We start from the raw sequence: 24,621 nt of genomic DNA, 5'->3' as shown, positions 1-24,621 counted from the left end.
TTGGGTTCAAATAAGAAGGTATTGATCCTTGGAGATAACCTCTGGCTCTTTTCCAGAGCATGCCACTATATTGAAACTGAAAATGAGTAAGTGCCAGAATAGAAAGACATATTTAATATGGATTTGGATATACGTGTCAGTTTCTGAAAGTCTGGCCTCTAGTAGTGGTGGGGTGGGGGTGGGTGAACCTCGTCACGTCATCAGCGAGAGGCGTGGAAAATCTGAAAATCTCAACGGCGAGAATCGTGTTTTCCGATTCTCCCAGGATTCTCTGCCCGTGTCTCCGATCTTGCTGACGGCTAACAAAATCACCCCCTGTTAACTCTGTCTGTCTCCACAGATGCTTCCTGATCTGTCGAGCCTTTTCTGTTTTTTACTTCAATTATTTCAATACTCTCCTGGCTAGTCTCCCACAATCCATCCTCCTTCAGCTCATATACAACTCGGCTGCCCATATCCCATATCGCCCTGAGTTCGGTCCATGTAGCATTCCTATCTTTTCTGGCATACAGTACCTCGTCCCCCAAACCTCTACTTTAAAATCCTTTTCCTTATGTTTAAATCGCTTCATGGGTTCACTCCTTCCTATCCTTGTCACCTTGCCCGCCTTTACTTTTACCTGATTATATCTCTGGGGAAACGCCTCAGGAATCTTTCTGAAATAAAAGCGCTATGTAAATGGAAAACTGTGACTGAATGCTGAATGTCTCTTTTAAAGATTTTCTTGTTTGCTTCTCCTAAGGTTTGTGGGTTACCCAGGACATTATGGAAAGTTGTTTGGGATGAGGAATGAGGATGTAAGTACCTGACCATCGGGATAGGACCATTTATTTTCCCCTAATTCCCTCCTCCTTTCCTGAGGAAGTGACTGCGTTCCGTATAGAGGGAGGCACATATACTCGCATTCCAGGGCCACACCTTTGAGACTCTTTCCTATTCCTCGATGTTAGGGGATCACCTCAGTGGCCCATATACTGGAATGAAGAGTCCATCCTGTTTCTCTCACTGACGCACCATCACACTTGAAACATTTATCTGTCTTTTCTTTTTCAAAGAGAAAAATTCCTGCATTTTCAGCTTTATTTCAGTCTTTTCATTTTTATTCCCCTCTTGCATTTTATAGATGGGACTAGTTTGAAAGTGTAAAGGGGGTTAGGCAAGGCCTATCTCCCTTTTGCACACTTGATCCCTTGATGTTGAGAACAACAGCACGGTAGCATAAGCGATAGTACTGTGGCTTCACAGCGCCAGGGTCCCAGGTTCAATTCCCTGCTGGGTCACTGTCTGTGCGGAGGCTGTACGTTCTCCCTGTGTCTGCGTGGGTTTCCTCCAGGTGCTCCGGTTTCCTCCCACAGTCCAAAGACGGGCAGGTTAGGTGGATTGACCATGGTAAATTGTCCTGAGTAACCAAAAAGGTAAGGAGCGGTTATTGGGTTACGGAGATAGGGTGGAAGTGAGGGCTTAGGTGGGTCAGTGCAGACTCGATGGACCAAATGGCCTCCTTCTGCACTGTATGTTCTATGTTCCACAGGGAGAAATGATACACAATGAATGCATCTCAAACAGCCGGGAGAAGATGCTTGAAGCAATCAGAAAGTAATGTGGGTTGGTGTGGGTAGGGAACAGCTTTCACCAGATCATTGAGTGAGGAGATTTGTATCTTACCCAGAGCACTGATCCCCAGGTTCAAGCATGGCCCTCTCTCCTTATACAGGTAGCAAAGCTTCCAGATAATGTTGCTTTTTACTCTTGCTTGTTAGTTATTGAGAAATCAATTGTGGAGTTGGCCGGTTAATATTTTACCTGTTTTGGTTGCTTCATACTCCTCCTCGCTGCTCTCTCTCTCTCTCTCTCTCTTCTACCTGTCCTGCAATATTTCACCCTGACAGAGACTGCAGTGTGTGTGAAATGACTTGTCCTCTTTGATTCTGGCAGTGTGGCTCAGGAGGATGCCTGATCGAACTCGCTCAGCAGCTTTTCATCATCATGGTGGGGAAACAGATCATCGGCAACATTGAGGAGTTTGTCATTCCGTGAGTAGAGATTCCCAGCTCCTTATCACACTCGGCATCAGACCAGGACTAACTGAGAGGACACTGGGGAATTCTGCATCCTGCGCACTGTCAGACAAGTTACCTCTGCAGTGTTACCCAATGCAAGAAGGAAAAATTAGTCACATAACATGGGTGGATGATTTGGAAAAGTTTGAAATTCAGTTGAAACAAAACTGGATTTTGAAAGTCCAGGAGACAGAAGAGTTTCAAACTTTGCTTTTTTTAAAAATGTTTTTATTAAAAGCTTTTTCAACAGCACAAAACAATACAACAATATAATAAAGAATAAAATCAGCAATCAACATATCCAATTCTTGCCCCTTTATAAATTGAAACAAAAACCCCCTTAACAACTGATGGTGGCTAATTCCTTGAAAAAGGAAATGAATGGCAGCCATCTTAGGTAGAACCCTTCTACGACCCCAAGGTGTACTTGACCTCCAAATATAAAAGTTCCATGAGGTCACTCGACCAAGGAGTCCTCCACCCAAGCAGAACTCCCTTCCGAGCTATCAACAAATCGAAGGCGAGAACATCCATCTTCAACGCAAGTGAGTCCGAGACCCCGAAATGGCCACCAGTGGACATGGCTCCAGCCCGACATTCAGAATTGCTGACATGGCGCTGAAGAAGGAGATCCAAAAGCTCAACAATTGGGGACATGACCAGAACGTGTACGTATGATTACCCAGTCCCCGAGAACACCTCTCCAACCTGCCATCTACACGAAAGAAAAACACTCGCCCCCGCCTTGGTCAGATGAGCTCTGTGCACCACCTTGAACTGGATCAGACTAAGACGAGCGCAGGAGGACGTGAAGTTGACCCTACGAATAACCTCGCTCCACACCTCGTCACCCAGACTAGGGCCCAGTTCACCCTCCCATTTTACTTCAGCCCACCTACTGGAGCCGATTCCATTGACATGATCTGACCATAAATACCCAAAATACCCCCCCCCCCCCCCCACCAGATCCGGCCAAAGATATAAATCTCTTCAACAAGAAGGACGGTGGTGCCAGGGGGAAAAGAGTCTTTTGGACCTGCAAGAACCTGAACAAATTGGTTGCAGGAGCTGAAATTTTTCTGACAGCTCCTCAAAACTGGTAAACCTTCCCTCCACGGACAAGTCCCCAAATCTCTCCAGGCCCTTCCCCTCCCATGCCCTTAAAATCGAGTCGAAGCACGCTGGGACAATGAGATGGTCACCACAGATGGGGGCTAACAACAACAAGGAGCTCAATTTAAATTGCTTCTGAATTGCTTCCAGACCCTCCAGATGGACACGACCACCGGACCCGAAGAAAATCTCGCAGGGGAGAACAGAGGCAGTTGCCAAAGCACCCATACTAGGGCCCATACAAGAGTTTATCTCCATCTGTCCCCTAATGGAACCCAGATCCCTCAGCACTTTCTCAATGTAGCAGCCCAATAACAAAATAACAAATTGGACAGAGCCAACCCATCGACTGTCTATCCCTCTGGAGAAATGCCCTCCGGATTATATCCCCAAATAAAAGAAGACACTAATCTTAGAACTCGAGCACAAAGGAGAGATACTGAAAGAAAGCCAAAAACCTCGGTCGGACCTTCATTTTAATAGTGTGGAACCTGCCCACTACGGAAAGGGGAAGATTGTCCCACTTCTGTAAGTCAGACTGGACCCCATTCAACAGACTAGCAAAGTTTAATTTATTGAGCGAGACCCAATCATGGGCCACTCGGATTCCCAGATAACTAAAGCTAGACCTGACAAGGCGAAAAGGCAACATTCTCAGATTGGCCCCCGCTCCCCCGGGGCTTAATCTGAAAGTATTTGCTCTTGTACTCAGAGAAGGAGCTTCATTATCTCATCCATAGCAGTGGTTGGCACTGCTGCCTCACGGCGCCGAGGACCTGGGTTTGATCCCAGCCCCGGGTCACTGTCTGTGTGGAGTTTGCAAATTCTCCTCGTGTCTGCGTGGGTCTCCCCCCCCCCCCCCCCCCCCCCCCCCCCAAGTTTTCAGGTGTGCAGATAACCTCTACCTTTTCACTGGGCCGTTCAACCCTCTTACCTTTCAGATGATCAACCAAATTGGGGGCCTCCTACCCCCCTCGATCTGGAGTCAGCCAGTTCCATCCAACAATTACTTCGAGAATACAGGGACCAGTCCCATTCAGAGTGGCCGTCAAACACACCAACTAGAGAAAAGAAAAAAGAATCAGTAGTCACTGTCTGCAAACTATCTCTGCCACGCAACCCTCCCACCTCCCCGTCCCCAAACAGAATCACACCCAAGCACATATCTACACACAGCAAAGAGGCAAACCCAAACCCCCAAATCTTACTCACACTAACCCTAGCAAAAACACTAAGGCCAATCTAAACTGCGGTAATGAGCTGCAGTTACAAGCCTCTTCCCCCACCCCCAGCCCACCACAGCCTCCGCTGTGGCCTGGCCCGTGATCGGGGCCCACCGATCAGCTGGCCGGTCTCTCAGGCCACCTTTGTTCCGCGCCGGCCCCTGGAGCCCAACGCCATGTTGCGTAGGGGCCGGCATGGAAATCGCGCCGGTCCCACTGCGCATGTGCAGACTCGCGGCGCCCATCTGACACCGGAATCAGCAGCTGGTGCGGCATGGGTCGCCCCAGTGTCATGCTGGCCCCCTGTAGGGGTCAGAATTGCTGATCCTGAGGCCATGTTGACGCCATCAGAGAATCCCGCCCCCCCCTGTAATGAAAATAATGGATTTGCTGTGATGGTTAGAGAACATTGAAATTGTACTTCTAATACTTAGACAAGTCAAGACGCGTTCTGAAGTATTTCTTAATCTATAAGAAAAAACATTGTCCTGCCTACTCACGGGGGCTGCGAGTGATCTGGCAATTACATATCTTAGTCATGGAGTTAATGATGTGGAGATGCCGGCGTTGGACTGGGGTGAGCACAGGAAGAAGTCTTACCACACCAGGTTAAAGTCCAACAGGTTTGTTTTGAATCACTAGCTTTTGGAGCACTGCTCCTTCACCTGAGGAAGGAGCAGTGCTCCGAAAGCTAGTGATTCAAAACAAACCTGTTGGGCTTTAACCTGGTGTGGTGAGACTTCTTACTGGAGGAAATGGATTGTGACATTCTTGTGAGGGAAGTCATGGGCCTTTTACAGCCAATTCAAGCTCACTGGTGATGCAGCATTCGGTAACCCACAATTTCAGCAGTTCTTCACATTATGAGGAGAGACTGCGGTGATGACTCCATTAGAATCACAGCGTCATTGGCACCACAGGAGGCGCTATTTGGCCCATTGAGCCCAGGCCAGCTCTCTACGGAGCAATCTAATCAGTCCACTTTATTCTGCTGGATCCCCACAGCCCTGCAAGTGCCTCCATCCAATTTCCTTTTGAAAGTATTGATTGTTTCCGCTTGTTGTTGCATTTGTCAGGAAACTGAAGGCCTGGCGGCAGAAACGCAAACTGGCCATTGTCCGGGGCTCCCAGATCTCTCAGGAGCCCAAACGATGGGAGGACGACAATGAACTCATCCCGTGTGAGGGGTTGTTTGAGGAGTATCTGGAAATGGGTGAGTGATTGGAGCAAGCCTTTTATCTCTTTTGAGTGTACGTTTTAGAATGGAATTCACAATACGGCTGCAGAAATAGAAATAAAATACACACATTATTTTACCCACAGCTACAATTTTAATTTAATTAGGTGCACAATATTTGGTAAATCTCTTTGAAATAGCACAGAAGTGATATTCAGAGGTGGTGAAAGAGTGAAAATGATTTTCATCCAATACTTGCGATATTTAGTCTATCTCTGTGGTATCCAGTCACATTGATGACCAGTGACAGATAGCGATGCTCAGTGATATCTGCTGGTAGCTAGTTATGTCACTAATGTCCAATGATATCAAATAATAATAACCAGTAATAACAAATAGCATCCAATGATGGGGATAATAGAATATCCAGTCTTAGCCAGGACAATACATTATTTGGTACAGACTCACATTCTGTAAAAGATCCAGCAAACCTCTACATTTAACTCCAATTTGCCACCTATATATTCTAACGTCGCACCCCTGGGCGGCACAGTGGTTAGCACTGCTGCCTCACAGCTCCAGGGTTCAATTTCCGGCCGCGGGTGACTGTCTGTGTGGAGTTTGCATGTTCTCCCCGTGTCTGCGTGGGTTTCCTCCCACAGTGCAGGTGAATTGGCCATGCTAAATTGCCCCTTGGTGAACAAAAGGTTAGGTGGGGTTACTGGGTTATGGGGATAGGGTGGAGGCGTGGGCGTAAGTAGGGTGCTCTTCCCAAGGACCGGTGCAGACCCGATGGGCCGAATGGCCTCCTTCTGCGCTGTAAATTCTGATTCTGTAAATTCTATGATTCAAAGATCTGGAGAGAATGAAAATGGGACTTTCTGAACAGATGTGAATAATAACCGGTAATTACCAATGACAGTGCGGTCCAGCAGGTTTCCCCTGAGATCAGGCGATGCAGTAATGTGCTGTGCTATTCAGGATAATATTGACTATAGTTCAAGCAAGCCACACATTCAGGGGTTGAGATGTCATTATAATTTTGGGAGAGAATGTTGTGCAGCTTATGATCATCCTGATTTCGAGTATGCTGTGTTACTCCACATACCACACTGTAAAACAGATGATGCTATGATTGCCTTGGTGATAATAATGGTGGATTGGCTGTGTGAATGGGGTACGGTGAAATAAAAAATGGTGCTAAAATTTACTTTACTAGTGCTTGCAACACCGGCCCTCCACTGGACTAGTGACCCAGAGAATTAAATAAAAATCTGGGGCGGGATTCTCCGGTTGCCGACCCCGAAATCACATTCGGCGATCGACTGGCGAATACCTGTTCCCGATGAAATCGGGGGCGGTGCCGCTTTCGCGATGCTCCGCCCCCTCCAAAGCAGTGTACTCTCAGAGTACGCCGCGCGCTGTATCGATGGCCTCAGGACGTGGCCTGAGTCCCACACCCTGATGCTCCGCCCCCGAACGGCTGAGTTGCCGACGGCGTGGGTCTCTCGTGATCTCTGCCGGGAACTCGACGTGGCGGCTGCGTAGTCAGTCCAGCGCCACCAGAGTCGCGGGAGGGCAGGGAGAACTTTGTCAGGGGCTGGGGGCACTGTTTGGGAGGGGGGGGGGGGGATTGTCCGCATGCGGCCAGTACCATGTTGTATGGCTCGGTTGCTGCAGACCGATGCAGCCGTGTGCATGCGCGGCCGCAGGCCCGGCAATTCTCCGAGCTGCATCGACAGCTCGAGCTGGGTGCTCTAAGCTGCTCGGCTTCTAGTCCCCAACCAAATGGAGAATCGGTGGCCGCTTTGCGCCGAATTTCCGGTTGAAAATGCCACCGCACGACGTGAGGACATAGCCTCAAAATCGGAGATTCCAGCCCCCAGAACTTTATATATTTTTTAATTTAGAGTACTCAATTCATTTTTTTCCAATTAAGGAGCAATTTAGCGAGTCCAGTCCACCTACCCTGCACATCTTTGGGTTGTGAAGGCGAAACCCTCGCAAACACTGGGAGGAATTGCAAACTCCACACGGTCAGTGACCCAGAGCTGAGATCGAACCTGAGACCTCAGCGCCGTGAGGCAGCAGTGCTATCCAATGCGCCACCGTGCTGCCCCAGGCCCCAGAATGATGACCATGAAATCGTCGTTAAAAATCCATCCAGTTCACAAATGTGACTCGTAAAAGCCCTCTGAAGTGGCCGAGCAAAGCGCTCAGTTAAAGGGCAATTAGGGAGGAGAAATTAATGTTGGCTCAGCTCAGTGACGCCCAAATGAATTAATACAATTTTTAAAAAGTTCATCTGAATGTTGTGTAACGGATGGCAGTGGCACATAATGACACATAGAGATTTGAGGTTGCTGATACCCTCCCTGTTCTTCCTCTTATTAGTCCTGCAGTTTGGTTTTATCACTATCTTTGTGGCTGCCTTTCCACTGGCTCCCCTTTTTGCTTTGCTCAACAACTGGGTGGAGATTCGTCTGGATGCTCAGAAGTTTGTGTGTGAATACCGGCGGCCTGTGGCAGAACGTGCTCAGAACATCGGGGTCTGGTTTAACATCCTCGAAGGATTAGCCCAACTCTCCGTCATTGTTAATGTGAGTAATCAGTCAGTCTGTATTGGTTAACCCAACTCTCGCCCTTTCGTCACCAACTTTCTCCCCCTGTGATTGTTGCTCGGGGGAGAAATTCAACAGACACCTACTGCCCTCCGATACCTCACCCCAGGGCAGTCTTTTTCAAACTTTTTTTCTGGGGACCCATTTTTACCAACCTTCGGGACCCACGCTGGCCGACCTTAGCGAGCCACGCCAGCCGACCTTTGTAACTCACACAGGCTGAACGTCACAACCCACCATTTTCTCTTACCTTTAATGCGAGAGGTGAGCTACTTGGTCCTCATGATCTCACTCCAATTGACGTTTGGGGGGGGTGGGGGGGGAGGTGCTCTCTACCTTCCTTCAGGCAGGAAGATTACATTGAACTTAAAAAAAAATCTCCTGCATCTCCGATTGCACAAATTCGCGAGCAGCAGCCGCAGGAGCCGGCTTTTAACAATGCCAGCTGGCCTTCAAAATGACGTCCGCAACCATATAGAAAAATGCGTGCGGCTCCGCGACCCTCTCGACACCCGCCCACGACCCACCCGCAGGTCACGACCCCGACTTTGAAAATGCCTGGCCTAGTGGACAGTTTCTATGAACTTGGACAGTGAGTTTGGCGGGGGATTTCGCTGTGGGCACATCCATCCTGTTTCTCCCACACCGTGCACAGAAGTCTTTTCCAAATGGAGTTAAAAAGGAAGAAAAGACTTGCATTACTGCAGGGCCTTTCATGACCTGAGTTCCCGCAGTTTCCATCTGTGACATCCAGCACCACAAAAAAGAGGGACCAATCACACATCCAGCAAACTAGCCTGGCATCTCGCCATCCCTAAGCTCTTCACAATCAATTCAATTATTTTTAATGTAGTTACAGTTGTAATATCAGTAAAGCAGTAGCCAAACTGGATGTTGGAAGCTCTGACAAGCATCAATGTCATGATTGGATATTCAGTTTTAGTGATGTTGATGGAGGAATAAATATAGGCCAGGATACAGAGGAGAATTGTCCTGCTCCTCTTCAAAATAGTGCTGAGGATTATTTTCTGACTCTCCGAAAAGGCAGACCAGGGTCTCAGTTTAACATGTCATCCAAAAGCGCTCTCTCAATACTGCACTGGAGTGTCAGCCTAGTGCTTGTGCTTGAAGTAAGGCCTTGAGTGGGACTTGAACCCACAGCCTTTTGACTCGGAGAGGGTGCCACGAATGGAGCCATGACTGGATAGTATTTGGGAACAGGAACTGTGGATAATTTCTGCCTCCTCCCCAACCTTGGACCATCAAGGTCAAACGTAACACTTCAGCAGCTGCCCTGGGTGAGGTCAGCTTATGGAGCACAGGCCAGGGATCAACGCTGGGATCGTCTTGGCCGTATAACTCACTGCCGCAACAGGTAAGCTATGAGGAGCACAATAAGTGAAGCTAGGACCCAGCAACCTTAACTTAGGCTTTGTCGTGTGATCTTAAATTTGTTTGCAACAAGTATATTTCCAACTTTGCTTAAAAATAAGAGAAAATTGCCTCCATCCAAGCCCTAGCAAACCTAGTGAGGTGAGGAATATTAAAGTTACTGTCTGAGTGACCACATTAGCAATTTGTTGAGTATTAATGCTGGAGACTATTTATATACTCACTAATTCCAGTAATGTTAAAAACTGCTTATTGGAAATAGTCACCGTATGCATATTAATGTCAGAGATCACCATGTTGATAAGCGGATCGCAAAGCTGGCCAATTTAAGGTGAATTATTTCAGATATTTTGAAAAATCTGTCTTCTGCTCTCTGTACGCTCTGCATACCTGGCTTGTGTATGTGATGGTATATGTCTGTTGCACTGCCTGTTACAGCATGCGCCGATTTACTCTTTTGCCATTTATTCCTGTCTGAGCTCTCTTCCCTTTTCTCCTCCAGGCTTTTCTGATTGCTTTCACGTCAGAATTCCTGCCCCGCCTACTCTATCAGTACGAACACAACATGAACCTGGACGGATATGTGAACTTTACATTAGCGTACGCTCCCCACAGCTATGTGCAAAGCAACCACACCATGTGCAGGTGAGACTAACTTGAGATACCCAAATGTTATTGATGGGACAGAAAGTGCAGGTGGATTTTTCCCCCCCCAAAGTCCTGCAATGTGTAAGCTTTGGCAGTTTCCATGTCTTGGAGGTTAGGGGCTGGACTGCTCTTCAGCCACCCTAAGATGGTCAGGGTGAGGCTTCTGCCTATTGCCCCGACCCTGGCGAGATGCCAGGCTAGTTTTCTGCACTAGAGATTAGTCCCTCTTTCTGTGGTGCAGGGTGCCGAAGATAAAATCTGCAGGCATTCAGGAAGTATCTGCACTGTGTAAGAGGGGAAGTCAGGGCTGCAGAGATGATGGCTGCCTGCAAACTTGGGCAGTACCACCAAGGCAGACCTCCGAGGTAAGGTTACAGAAAGAAAATGGTATACTCGACCTGACCGCAATGAGGCCTGGGAGAGTTAAGATAACCCTGTTCTACTCTTGAAAGTACCTTTTGGTGACTTTGGCCTGGTCTTGGTGCAATGGGCAGGGTGGAAACAGGGCAGTGTTGGGCATACAATTGGTAAAGAAATTCCCGGCGCTGAGGACCCGGGTTCGATCCCGGCCCCGGGTCACTATCCGTGTGGAGTTTTCACATTCTCCCCGTGTTTGCGTGGGTCCCACCCCCACATCCCAAAGATGTGCCGGGTAGGTGGATTGGCCACGCTAAATTGTCCTTTAATTGGAAAAAAAATGAATTGGGCACTTCAAATTTATGAAAAAAGTAAAAAGATTGGTAAATAAACAGCAAGACAAGAACAGGAAACAGTGCCAAATCCATCTCGACCAACATGTCATCCAATCAGTGAATGGAAAGGCAATGAGCTGCAATTCCCCCGAGGGCTGCAAGTCCTCCCCTGTCTGCCCATCCTTTTTTTTTATAAATTTAGAGTACCCAATTATTTTTTCCAATTAAGGGGCAATTTAGCATGGCCAATCCACCTTCTCTGCACATTTTGGGTTGTGTGGGGGCGAAACCCACGCAGACACGGGGAGAATGTGCAAACTCCACACGGACAGTGACCCAGAGCCGGGATCGAACCTGGGACCTCAGCGCCGTGAGGTGGTTGTGCTAACCACTAGGCCACCGTGCTGCCCTTTGTCTGCCCATCCTGACTCTAGTCTGAGCGTTATTATTAATCCAAAGTCTAGTGATCGGCTTAAGAGGTTCAGGTTTACAAGACGCGAAAAGCAGCACCTCAAGTTGAATAGACAGATGGGGACTTCCGGTTGCGGCTATGCGGAGCTAAGCCGCATGTTCGGCAGCTCCCGCCAGGAACTGACTTTTGGGCTCTTTTCAGGGCCCCCAGCGGTACTTTTTCGACGTTTCCCGACGTGGGAAGGAGTCAGCAACATTTTCACAGCAGTGTATGGCTTGGACCAGGAGTGGGGCGAGTAAAAAAGTGGTAGCAAAGCCAAAGCAGGTGTGAGGGAAGAAGCACAAGATGGCGGCGGGCGGAGACCAGACGGCGTGAATGCAGTGGGCACAGGAGCAGCAGGAGGCTCTTCAGCGCTGCTTCAGGGAGCTTAAAACGGAGCTGCTGGAGCCGATGAAGGCTTCAATTGATAAGCTGCTGGAGACCCAGGCGGCCCAGGGGGTGGCGATCTGAGAGGTCTGACAAAAGGTCTCCGAAAACGAGGACGAGATCTTAGGCCTCGCGGTGGAGGCGCACGAGGCGCTCCATAAAAAATGGCAGGAGAGGTTCGAGGAGATGGAGAACTGTTTGAGGCGGAAAACTCTGCGGATCCTGGGCCTCCCGGAGGGGTCAGACCTGGGGGCCTATGTGGTCACCATGCTAAATTTGCTGATGGGAGCTGGGTCCTTCCAGGGGCCCCTGGAGCTGGAGGGGGCCCACAGAATTCTGGCAAGAAGGCCCAAGCCTAATGAGCCGCCACGGGCGGTACTGGTGCGGTTCCACCGGTTCGCTGACCGGGAGCGCGTGATCAGGTGGGCCAAGAAGGAGCAGAGCAGCAAGTGGGAGAACACAGAGGTGCGGATCTACCAGGACTGGAGTGCGGAGGTGGCTAAGCAGAGGGCCGGGTACAACCGGACGAAGGTGGTGCTACACAGGAAGGGAGTGAGGTTCGGCATGCTGCAGCCGACGCGTCTGTGGGTCACCTACAAGGACCGACACTTTTGCTGTAAGTCCCCGGAGGAGGCGTGGGCCTTCGTACAGGCCGAAAAATTGGACTCAAACTGAGGGTTGGGTACGGGGGTTTGCGTGTAACTGTGTTATATTTTGAGGGAGGGGTTCTCTGTTTATTGTTGGTTCTTTGTTGCTTTTAGGGTGGGTGGGGCACTGTTTTTTGCTTGGGTCTGTCGGATGGGCTCGGGGAGGGGGGCAGGCCTGCAGTGTGGGGGGCTGATGGCGGGAAGGGGGGTTGGGGCCCCGTGAGGGGACCGGGCCGGTAAAGGGAGCTGCGTCAGAGGAGGTGGGGTCGGGCAAGTGGAAAGCGCGGGCTTCTTCCTGCGCTGAGGGTTGAAGGGGGCGGGGCCGGAGCTGGGAAGTGCGGGCTTTTCCCCGCGTTGAAAGCGGTAGGGGGAGGAGGAGAACCTGCTGGTGGGCAATGGGGAGGAGGGGAAGCCCCACGCTGGGAAGGGCCGAAGGAGTGGCGGGAGTGGCCGGGGTCAGCAGGAGTCAGCTGACTTACGGGAGTGCAATGGAGGGAGCAATGCAGCTAGGGTGGTCCTAGCCCGGGGGGGGGGGGGGGGGGGGGGGGGGGGGTTTTACCGGGTTGCTGCTGGAATGGCCAAGAGGGAGCTAGAGCAGGCAGAGGGGGTCGGGATGGGGGTTTGCTGCTGTGGGGAACGGGCCGAGCATGGGGCGCGGGCACGTGGCGGGCTGAGGAAGGGTAATGGCTAGTCGGCGGGGCAGGAGGTAGGTAGCCCCCTGATCCGGCTGATAACTTGGAATGTAAGGGGACTGAATGGGCCGGTCAAACGGACCCGGGTGTTTGCGCACCTGAGGGGGCTGAAGGCGGACGTGGCTATGCTCCAGGAGACGCACCTGAAGCTGGCGGACCAGGTTAGATTGCGCAAGGGATGGGTAGGCCAGGTGTTTCATTCGGGGCTGGATGCAAAAAATCGGGGGGTGGCGATCCTGGTGGGAAAGAGGGTGTTGTTTGAGGCGTTGAACGTTGTGGCAGACAGTGGCGAGAGGTATGTGATGGTAAGTGGCAAGCTGCAGGGGGAGAAAGTCAATGTATACGCCCCGGATTGGGACGATGCGGGTTTCATGCGTCACATGTTGGGCCGGATACCAGACTTGGAGACAGGGGGCCTGATAATGGGAGGGGATTTCAATATGGTGCTGGATCTGGCACTGGATCGATCCAGATCCAGGACGGGTAGGAGGCCAGCGGCGGCTAAGGTGCTGAGGGGGTTTATGGACCAGATGGGAGGGGTGGATCCTTGGAGGTTTGCGAGACCAAGGGCCAGGGAATTTTCATACTTCTCCCATGTGCATAAGGCCTACTCCCAGATTGATTTTTTTTGTTATGAGTAGGGCGCTGATTGTGAGAGTGGAGGATACTGAGTACTCGGCGATAGCCATTTCTGATCATGCCCCGCACTGGGTGGACCTCGAGCTTGGGGGGGGGGGGGGGGGGGGGACCAGCGCCCGCTTTGGCGCTTGGAGGTGGGGCTGCTGGCGGACGAGGAGGTGGCGGGCGGGTCCGAGGATGTATTGAGAGGTACCTAGAGGCCAATGACAATGGGGAGGTCCGAGACGGTCTGGGAGGCGTTGAAGGCGGTGGTCAGGGGAGAGTTGATCTCTATCCGGGCCCACAGGGAGAGGAGAGAGCAGAGGGAGAGGTTGGTAGGGGAGATAGTGAGGGTGGACAGGAGGTACGCGGAGGCTCCAGAGGAGGGATTACTGAGGGAGCGGCGTAGTCTCCAGGCTGAATTCGACCTGTTGACCACCAGGAAGGCGGAAGTTCAGTGGAGGAAGGCACAGGGGGCGGTGTATGAATATGGGGAAAAGGTGAGCCGGATGCTGGCACACCAGCTTCGGAAGCGAGATGCGGCTAGGGAGATCGGTGGAGTTAAGGATAGGGGAGGGAATGTGTTGCGAAGGGGAGTAGGCATCAATGGGGTCTTCAGGGATTTCTACGAGGAACTGTAACGGTCTGAACCCCCACTGGGGGAGGGGGGGATGGGGCGTTTTCTGGACAGGCTGAGATTCCCGAGGGTGGAGGAGGGACAGGTGGAGGGACTGGGGGCGCCGGTTGGGCTGGAGGAGTTGGTCAAAGGGATAGGGAGCATGCAGTCGGGGAAGGCGCAGGGCCCGGATGGGTTCCCGGGCGAATTCTATAAGATGTATGCAGACCTGTTGGGCCCTCTGTTGGTTAGGACCTTCAACGAGGCAAGGGAAGGAGGGGCTTTGCCTCCGACAATGTTACGGGCACTGATTTCCTTGATCCTTAAGCGGGACAAGGATCCCCTGCAGTGTGGGTCATACAGGCCGATCTCACTCTTAAATGTAGACGCCAAGTTGTTGCCGAAGATTTTAGCCACGAGGATAGAGGACTGTGTGCCGCAGGTTATTCATGAGGGTCAAACGGCGTTCGTGAAAGGGAGGCAGTTGAATACTAACATACGGAGACTTTTGAATGTTATAATGATGCCGGCGGTGGAAGGGGAGGCGGAGATAGTGGTGGCGATGGACGCGGAGAAGGCCTTTGATAGGGTCGAGTGGGGGTACTTGTGGGAGGTGCTGAAAAGGTTCGGGGAGGGGTTTGTCAGTTGGGTGAGGCTGTTATATGAGGCCCCGGTGGCGAGTGTGGCCACGAATAGGAGGAGGTCGGAGTATTTTTGGTTATACCGAGGGACGAGGCAGGGGTGTCCCCTGTCCCCCTGCTTTTTGTGCTGGCAATTGAACCCCTGGCCATGGTGTTGAGGGAGTCGAGGAACTGGAGGGGCCTGGTGCGAGGTGGGGAGGAGCACCGAGTGTCGCTCTATGCGGATGACCTGTTGTTGTATGTGGCGGACTCGGTGGGGGGGATGCCGGAGGTGATGAGGATTCTCAGGGAGTTTGGGGATTTCTCAGGGTACAAGTTCAACTTGGGGAAGAGCGAGTTGTTCGTTGTTCACCCAGGGGACCAGGAGGGAGGGATTGGTAAGCTCCCACTAAAAAGGGTGGAGAGGAGCTTCAGGTACTTGGGGGTCCAGGTGGCCAGGAGCTGGGGGGCCTTGCATAAGCTTAACCTCACGAGGCTGGTGGAGCAAATGGAGGAGGGGTTTAAGAGGTGGGACATGCTGCTGCTGTCTCTGGCGGGTAGGGTGCAGTCAGTCAAGATGACGGTGCTCCCGAGGTTCCTGTTCCAGTGCCTCCCCATCCTTATCCCGAAGGCCTTTTTCAGGCGGTTTAATAGGAGCATTACGGGGTTTGTGTGGGCGCACGGGACCCCGAGGGTGAGAAGGGTGTTCCTGGAGCGGGGTAGGGATGGGAGGGGGGCTGGCGCTGCCCAACCTCTGTGGGTATTATTGGGCTGCCAACGCAGCGATGGTGCCCAAGTGGGTGATGGAGGGGAAGGGGGAAGCATGGAAGAGGATGGAGATGGCGTCCTGTGTGGGCACGAGCCTGGGAGCGCTGGTAATGGCGCCGCTGCCGCTCCCTCCAACGAGGTATACCACGAGCCCGGTGGTGGCGGCTACCCTCAAAATTTGGGGGCAATGGAGACGGCATAGGGGGGAGGTGGGGGCCTCGATGGGGTCCCCGATACGGGGGAACCACCAGTTTGTCCGGGGGAGAATTAACGGCGGGTTCCTGAGTTGGCACAGGGCAGGTATTAGGAGGTTGAGGGACCTGTTTGTGGATGGGAGGTTTGCGAGCCTGGGTGAGTTAGAGGGGAAGATTGGGCTCCCCCGGGGAGCACCTTCAGGTACATGCAGGTAAGGGTGTTTGTCAGGCGGCAAGTGGCGGAGTTCCCTCTGTTGCCGCCGCGTGGGGCCCAGGACAGAGTGCTCTCGGGGGTGTGGGTTGGAGAGGGGAGGATCTCGGCAATGTACCAAGTGATGCAGGAGGAGGACGAGGCCTCGGTGGAGTTGCTGAAGGGTAAATGGGAGGAGGAGCTGGGGGAGGAGATTGAGGAGGGGATGTGGGCGGATGCCCTGGAAAGGGTGAACTCCTCCTCTTCTTGCGCGAGGCTCAGCCTCATACAGTTTAAGGTGCTGCATAGGGCTCACATGACCGGGACAAGGATGAGCCGGTTTTTTGGGAGTGAGGACAGGTGTGTTAGGTGCTCAGGGAGCCCAGCAAACCATGTCCATATGTTCTGGGCATGCCCAGCGCTGGTGGAATTTTGGAAGGGCGTAGCAAGGACGGTGCCGAGGATGATAGGATCCAGGGTCAAACCGGGCTGGGGACTCGCAATATTTGGGGTTGCAGAGGAGCCGGGAGTGCAGGAGGCGAAAGAGGCCGGTCTTCTGGCCTTTGCGTCCCTAGTAGCCCAGCGGAGGATTCTTCTTCAATGGAAGGATGCGAGACCCCCCAAGTGTGGAGGCCTGGATCAATGATATGGCGGGGTTTATTAAATTGGAGAGGGTGAAATTTGCCCTAAGGGGATCAGTGCAGGGGTTTTTCAGGAAGTGGCAACCATTCCTGGATTTCCTGGCAGAACGGTAGAAAAAGGCCGGCAGCAGCAACCGGGGGGGGGGGGGGGGGGGGGTACGTCTCTGTTTTGTGTTGAAGGGGCGTGTATATTTGTTCATTGTAGATGATGGGTGTTAATTTATCTCTTTTTTTGTATATATGGGGGGTGGGGGGGTTTGTTGTTTCTTTTCCTATTATATTTTGTTGTTGATATTTTGTGAAAATTTGAATAAAAATTATTTTTTTTAAAAAAAATGTTGAATAGACAGATGAAATCTAATAGAGGACTAGATGTTGATTAGAAGTCAAATGTGATCATGGATAATAACGGGTCCCATTAGAGCCACTCGGCTCCTGACCCTAGCCTTTGTCTTCAGTAAAAAGTCTTACAACACCAGGTTAAAGTCCAACAGGTTTGTTCAAACACGAGCTTTCGAAGCACTGCTCCTTCCTCAGGTGAGTGAAGAGGTTGGTTCCATAAACACATATATAGACAGAGTCAAAGATGAAATACAATATTTTGAATGCAAGTCTTTGCAGGTAATTAAGTCTACAGGTCCAGACGGAGCAACTGGAGAGAGGGATAATCACAGGTTAAAGAGGTGTGAATTATCTCAAGCCAGGACAGTTGGTAGGATTACGCTAGCCCAGGCCAGATGGTGGGGGGTGAATGTAGTGCGACATGAATCCAAGGTCCCGGTTTGAGGCCGTACTCATGTGTGCGGAACTTGGCTATAAGTTTCTGCTCGGCAATTCTGCGTTGTCGCACGTCCTGAAGGTCGCCTTGGAGAATGCTTACCCCAAGATCAGAGGCTGAAAAATGCCCTTGACTGCTGTAGTGTTCCCCGACTGGAAGGGAATATTCCTGCCTTGCAATTGTCGCGCGATATCCGTTCATCCATTGTCGTAGCATCTGCATGATCTCGCCAATGTACCACGCTTCGGGACATCCTTTCTTGCCATTCTTCATTCATGTGAGGAAGGAGCTGTGCTCCGAAAGCTAGTGATTCGAAACAAACCTGTTGGACTTTAACCTGGTGTTGTAAGACTTCTTACTGTGCTCACCCCAGTCCAACGCCGGCATCTTCACATCATGGCAGCCTTTGTCAAACATGGACAAAAGAGCTGAACCCAACAGTTCAGTGATTGCCCTTGACATCAATGCAGCATTTCACCGGGTATGGCATCAAGGAGCCCAGCAAAACTGAAGTAAATGGGAATCAGGGGGAAATCTCTCCACTGGTTGGAGTCCTACCTAGCACAAAAGAAGATGGTTTTTGTTCTTCAAGATCAATCATCTCAGTCCTGGGGCATCGCTGCAGGAGTTCCTCATGGTAGTATTCTAGGTCCAACCATCTTCAGCTGCTTCATCAATTACTTTCCTCTCATGAAAAAGTCAGAGGTGGGGATGTTGCGGTTTCAATTCCGGCCTCTGGTCACTGTCTGTGCGGAGTTTGCACTTTCTCCCCGTGTCTGCGTGGGTTTCCTCCGGGTGCTCCAGTTTCCTCCCACAGTCCAAAGACGTGCAGGTTAGGTGGGTTGGCTACCCTAAATTGGCCCTTAGTGTCCAAAAGGTTAGTTGGGGTTACTGATTTGTGGGGATAGGATCGGAGTGTGGGCCTAGGTAAGGTGCTCTTTCCAAGGGCACTGTAGAGATTTTATGATTCTAAGTCAAGAATGTGATGGCATATTCCACATTTGCCTGGATGAATGGGATTCCAACAGCACTCAAGAAGCTTGGCACCATTCGGGACAAAGCAGCCCAACTTGATTGGCAGCCCTTCAACATTCACTCCCTCCACTACAGATGTCCAGTGACAACCGTATGTACCATCTACAAGATGCACTGCAGAAACTCACAAAGGCTTTTGAACAGCCCCTTCCAAAACCCGCAATCCCTACCACGTAGAAGGACCTAGGCAGCAGATATATGGGAACACCACCACCTGGAAGATCCCTTCCAAGTTACTCATCATCCTGACTTGGAAATATATCGGCGTTCCTTCACTGTTGCTGGGGCAACATCCTGGAGCCCCCTCCCTGACAGCACCTACAATGCAGGGCCTGCAGCGGATCAAGAAGGCAGTTCACCCGCTACCTTCCCAACGGCAACTACGGATGGGCAATAAAAGTTGGCCAAACCAGCAACGCCTGCATCCCATGAACATATTAAACAAAATGACATGATGTAGGATGGCAGGCGGTAACGAGAGAACAGCAGCGATTCATTTGGATGTTGCCTCGGACAAGAAAATGCAGATCTGACAAGAAGAACCTTTTCATTAGAGCAGTGGAGATTAAAGGTGAAAGGGATGTTTAACATTTTGAAGGGATGGAATAGAATAGATACAAACCAATGTTTCCATTGATTGAAGTATTTGGAACATAGACATAAGATTGAATGTTTTAGGCGGCCAGAGGGCAGGAGGGATATTGCTACACAGCGGCTGTTCCCACCGGCGGGATCGTCCGGTCGTACTGACATCATTCCACCCTGCCGTGAATCCCCAGCGGCAGAGGGTACTAACAACGGGAAACCTGGAAGATCCGTCTCTGCCGCTGCAGCACACACAGGGTGGGTGGAAAATCCCACCCCATGTTCATATCCAAGAATAGGTTAGGTGGGTGGTTGAAGGAAATGGAGGCTAAGAACCAAGGGGCATTTGGAACAGTGTGATTAAGACTATATCCAATAAGTAAAATAGACAGCTTGGGTCAAACAGTCTGTTTCTGCGCTGTAACTTCTAATTGTTTCTATCTGATGACAGGTACAAAGCATTCCGTGACCCAGATGGAAATCTCACACTGTTCTACTGGAAGCTGCTGGCTGTTCGACTCGGATTCATCATCGCCTTTGAGGTAAAGCTGTGGCTAGAAGCAGTAATTTAGGTAAAAGACTCATTCACTTGCGTTCAGTAGCTGCAGTCTTGTACTCTTGCCCACTGGACCTGTTGGGTCTCCTTGGGTATGTCGCATCATTACAGACCGCTGCACCTCGGTTATCATTCTCCAATTCAATGGGTTGAAAGTATTAAAACAGCTAATTCTTTGTAGAACCCAGAGTGTTCCTAGAAAACCTGAAATGTATCCCTGATTGTTAATTGAAAGAAGTCCGTTGTGTATGGCTGATGTGCTGCTGCCCCTTCCTAGTTGACATTCCTCAGCTGCACTTCCCTTGAAGATTTTGCTTTGATGATCCTCCACAGTGTACTTTCCCTCAGGTAGTACTTTCTGGTCTCCCCGAAGCCTACTGGACCCGATTGCTTCTGGTGCAGGTTGGGTGTAGTCTATGTCATTGAGTCACTATGTTTTCGTTTCGCAGCACGTGGTGTTTTTCATTCTTCGTGTTATTGACTGGATGGTACCGGATATTCCAGAATCCCTTGAAGTGAAAATGAAACGAGAATATTATCTGGCAAAGCAGGCATTAGCAGATAACCAGGATGTTTATCTGTCGGTGAGTCAGCATGCAGCTTCCCCAGGTTAGTAAGGATAGAGCTCTGTGTCAGCTAGAGGCAGCAAACTATCAGATAAGGGTGGTTGGGCCGGGTTGCCTGCCGTGGGTGTTGGGGACCCTCCATTGTGCATTCGGGCTGGGGGGAGAGGTGGGGGATTGGTCCGGGGGCCTGATCTCTCGCGAAAATCGGGAGTTCTGGCGAGCGGAGCTTCCCAGTCTACAAATCGGGGCAATGTGCGGCCCCGACCACACGTTCCCCATTCAGGCACCTTATTCAACACCAGTCATGTTGCACTGCAAGCGCCGGGAAACACCTGGCTAAACGCACTCGCTAGGGGACTTTATTCCCTTTTGGGAGAATTATGCCCGAAGTGTCATTTTGGCCGTTTTTCTACGGCTTTTTGGGTGAGAGCCACACCGCTACTCAGCCACACGGTCATTTTTTGGGGTCTCAGGAGTTTCTCCCTGGTCAAGCCCACACTTAAAAATGTTTTCAACATCAGAGAGCTGAACCTGTCGAATTGACTGGATCCTCAGAGATCAGGCCGCCAGTTTGGGAGGATGCCCTGATCTCCAAGTGAGCTTGTGAGTGCTCCACACCCCCTCCCATGGGCATGACACCCCCCATACACATGGACAATACCCCACACCCCCAAGTGAGAACACCCTGCCAAAGGGCCGTTCAGGGTCTTCCCTTTTCAGGCCAATCCACCTCCCTTTCAGGGCCTCACCCATCACCCCCCAACCTTTGAGGCCCCTTCATACCTGCTCTTCACTCCCCCCCCCCCCCCCCAAAACCCCCACCCTTCATACCCCCCTCTCATCTGTCCTTTCATGGGCATGGTCCCCCCTCAGTCCCAGACCCTTAGGGCCAACCAGGTACCTGGGCACCCTGGCACTGCCACCCAGGCATCCTGTCAGTGTTCCTGCCTGCCTAGCAGTGCCACCTGAGCACCTTGGCAGTGCCAGGGTAGCAGTACCAAGATGCCAGCCTGGCAATACCAAGGTGCCTGGGTGCTTGAGGGAGAGCCAGGGTGCCACCTTCCCCTATCCCCAACCATCCTGGTCTCCAATGGCCTGGGTGACTCCTCCGGTGTCATTATGCCTGGTCCATGTTTGTGTGGACCAGTACTAAACAGTGCCTGGTCCAGGCCTTGCTGGGGAGGCCGTTAGTTCCTGGGCACCGGGAGAATCCGGCACAGACATATTTATACAAGCATATTGGCCCAGTGAGCCCAGTGAGGATGAGATCCAGATGGTGATGTCTCGTGAGGTTCGGATGAATCTCGTGAGATGTCACAAGCGTCGCAAATCTCGCGAGAGATCTCTTGCGAGATTCAGCGGCCTCGTCACGCCACCTAGGCAGGCGCAACGAGGACGGTAAAACGTGCCCGTGGAGTTAAATAAAGGAACTTAATTTTGACACGGTGAGAAGACAGGAGAGAGGAAGAGTATGAGGAAGACACAGTGGGAAGACAGGGGAGAGGAAGAGTATGAGGTAGACACAGTGGGAAGACAGGAGTGAGGAAGATTATGAGGAGGACACAGTGGGAAGACAGGGGAGAGGAAGAGTATGAGGAGGACACAGTGGGAAGACAGGAGAGAGGAAGAGTATGAGGAAGACACAGTGGGAAGACAGGGGAGAGGAAGAGTATGAGGAGGACACAGTGGGAAGACAGGAGAGAGGAAGAGTATGAGGAGGACACAGTGGGAAGACAGGGGAGAGGAAGAGTATGAGGAAGACACAGTGGGAAGACAGGAGTGAGGAAGAGTATGAGGAGGACACAGTGGGAAGACAGGAGAGAGGAAGAGTATGAGGAGGACATTTTACAGCTTGAGGAACAATAAAGAAAAATTTGAATCGGCAAAGACCATATTAACGTGGATAGAACGGATAAACCGGGATAACAGATTGTCCTCCACTCCTGGCAGATTTTACTGTCCTATTCACATTCTTGTTCTAATTTCACTGATTATCTCTCCACAGGAAGTGGTATGTCCCACAGCATCGTAAGCCAGCAATTGGCAGCTTTGACCCATCCTGGGGAAAGGAGCCCACTGGCTGAATCGCCTATTAAATAGCCAGCTAACGTGTCCCCACAGCGGTAGGACATGGGGAACGAAGGCGAAGGATGATGGTATTGATCCGTTTGGACAAGTCAATGCTTTTGGCTTGGTGTCGGCTGCAAACGTGGCATGTTGTACCCTAACCAGCTGACTGTGCATGGCTGTGTAGCGTCTCCATTTTAATAACGGACAACGGGGTCAGGCTTGACCACCCCTCTTCTCCCCCCCCCCCCCCCCCACCCCCTCAGGCTGTCCTTTTGTGTTATCCTCGATGAGTAAGCAACGCCACCCACGACCAATGATAACTCCAACCAATCGAACTCTTACTCCGTGGCAGCATTGCCTCAACTATGGGACTTTTTTTGCTAATGCATCCTGGAACCTTTGATTTCTGAGCAGAACCAGAAATGCCCTTGTCATTGAATCCCAAGAAGAACAAAGATGCTCAGAGACCCAACCCACATCGGCAATTGAAGTTTGGTGAGGATCCAGGCTGGGTCTCAGGAGCAGGCCAGACACAGTGACGACACAGACCTCCATTCCAACACCAAAAAGGCTTCAATTCAAAATACTCTCCATCCCACTCTCCACCCCACTCTCCAATACCCTCCTTTAACTGCCCTGCTCCAGAGCAGACAGATGCAGACATTAAAGGCTTCAACATGTTCTTGGACCGCGTACAAATGCAAGCAAAAGAACTGCCGACTTCTTGAACTGTGCTGGAAGCTTTTGTGTGCAGAAGTGAGCCATGTTTGAGCCTTACTGGGCTTAATCGTGCAAGAAAACAGCACAGCTCTGCCCATCTTGGGAACTTGACAACAGGAAGAAAACCAAACTATTCCTATATATATATATATATTGCTGCTACTTTGCCTTATTACTATACCAATCACAGAAGTGAAGTGTTCAATAAAGAACCCAAACAGAGCTGCATGATTAGTTTAATCTGATCCTGGTTCACCCTGCATTTTATTTTGGTACAGATATATATACCGTACTTCATGTGTCATCTAAAACACGCCTAGAAAACTTGTTGCCTGGCTCCCACACCTCTACCCTCCAGCTATTGCAATCTTGTCTCTCTTTCAATTTTATCAAACCTGCTACAATCAATACTCATCTGAACTTTGCTCTCTTGTTTCAGCTGTGCCGTAAATCTTACGTTTGGCGCGCTCTTTTTTTCCCCTTTCGGGTGCTGAGAAACACTGCCTCGTCGTTTGTTTATTCTTTCACGGGATGTGGCTGTCGCTGGCTAGGCCGGTATTTATTGCCCATCCCCAATCGCTTAGCTATCCTCCTTAAACTGCTGCAGTCCATGCGGTGTAGGTGCACCCATAGTGCTGTTTGGGAGGGAGCGCCGGGATTTTGACCCTGCCCCTGTGAAGAAACGGCGTTGTGTTTCCCAGTCAGAATGGGGTGTGTGGCTTGGAGGGGAATCTGCAGTTGGCGGTGTTTCGAGTCTAACTCAAAGTTAAAATTATTGATACATCAACCTATACGTGCACTTGAATAAATTTAGAGTACACAATTAATTTTTTCCAATTAGAACATAGAACAGTACAGCACAGAACAGGCCCTTCGGCCCTCAATGTTGTGCCGAGCCATGATCACCCTACTCAAACCCACGTATCCACCCTATACCCGTAACCCAACAACCCCCCCCCTTAACCTTACTTTTATTAGGACACTACGGGCAATTTAGAATGGCCAATCCACCTAACCCGCACATCTTTGGACTTTTTTAAGGGGCAATTTAGCGTGGCCAATCCACCAAGCTTGCACGTCTTTGGGTTGTGGGGGCGAAACCCACGCAAACACGGGGAGAATGTGCAAACTCCACACGGACAGTGACCCAGAGCTGGGATGGAACCTGGGACCTCGGCGCTGTGAGGCAGCAGTGCTAACCCACTGTGCCACCGTGCTGCCCCTAACAGCTTGTATTTATATAGCGCTTTAATGTAATAAAACTCCCCAGATTACTGCACGGGAATGTCCCAAAGCAAAATATGACACCGAGCCACATATGGCGACATTAGCTGGTGGTGAAAACCTTATCAAAGGAGTAGGTTTTAAGGAGTGTATTAAAAGAGGGGTGAGAGAGGAGGTGTGATTGAAAGAGTGAAGTGAGAGAATTCAGGGCCAAATCAGCTGAAGGCACTGCCACCAACGGTGGAGCAATTAAAAAATAACCCATGACCCAACGTCAAATTTTATTTGACAGTTGCTCCTGTGGAGAGCCTTGTGATATGTTACTATGTGAATGGTG

At 50.9% G+C, this 24,621-nt stretch overlaps 1 protein-coding gene across 3 annotated transcripts in view; it reads left to right on the top strand.

Annotated features, from left to right (window-relative positions):
* The window catches only part of ano11 (anoctamin 11), a 69,893-nt gene extending 45,918 nt beyond the window's left edge, over positions 1 to 23,975 (top strand). For 2 of the 3 annotated variants that reach the window (XM_038773129.1, XM_038773131.1), the window contains exons 16-23: positions 743 to 797; positions 1,936 to 2,033; positions 5,473 to 5,609; positions 7,968 to 8,173; positions 10,089 to 10,231; positions 19,600 to 19,690; positions 20,154 to 20,313; positions 22,276 to 23,975. In XM_038773129.1, coding sequence (XP_038629057.1) covers positions 743 to 797; positions 1,936 to 2,033; positions 5,473 to 5,609; positions 7,968 to 8,173; positions 10,089 to 10,231; positions 19,600 to 19,690; positions 20,154 to 20,313; positions 22,276 to 22,370 — 985 coding nt within the window. In that variant the 3' untranslated portion in view covers positions 22,371 to 23,975. The remainder of the gene's footprint in view (positions 1 to 742; positions 798 to 1,935; positions 2,034 to 5,472; positions 5,610 to 7,967; positions 8,174 to 10,088; positions 10,232 to 19,599; positions 19,691 to 20,153; positions 20,314 to 22,275) is intronic. The other variant, XM_038773130.1, reaches the window with a different exon arrangement.
* The last annotated feature ends 646 nt before the right edge of the window (positions 23,976 to 24,621 follow it).

This window comes from Scyliorhinus canicula, chromosome 16 (genome assembly GCF_902713615.1).
Source record: "Scyliorhinus canicula chromosome 16, sScyCan1.1, whole genome shotgun sequence".
NCBI lineage: Eukaryota > Metazoa > Chordata > Chondrichthyes > Carcharhiniformes > Scyliorhinidae > Scyliorhinus > Scyliorhinus canicula.
The sequence above is the reverse complement of the archived record's forward strand: the minus strand, read 5'-3'. Positions and strand labels throughout refer to the sequence as shown.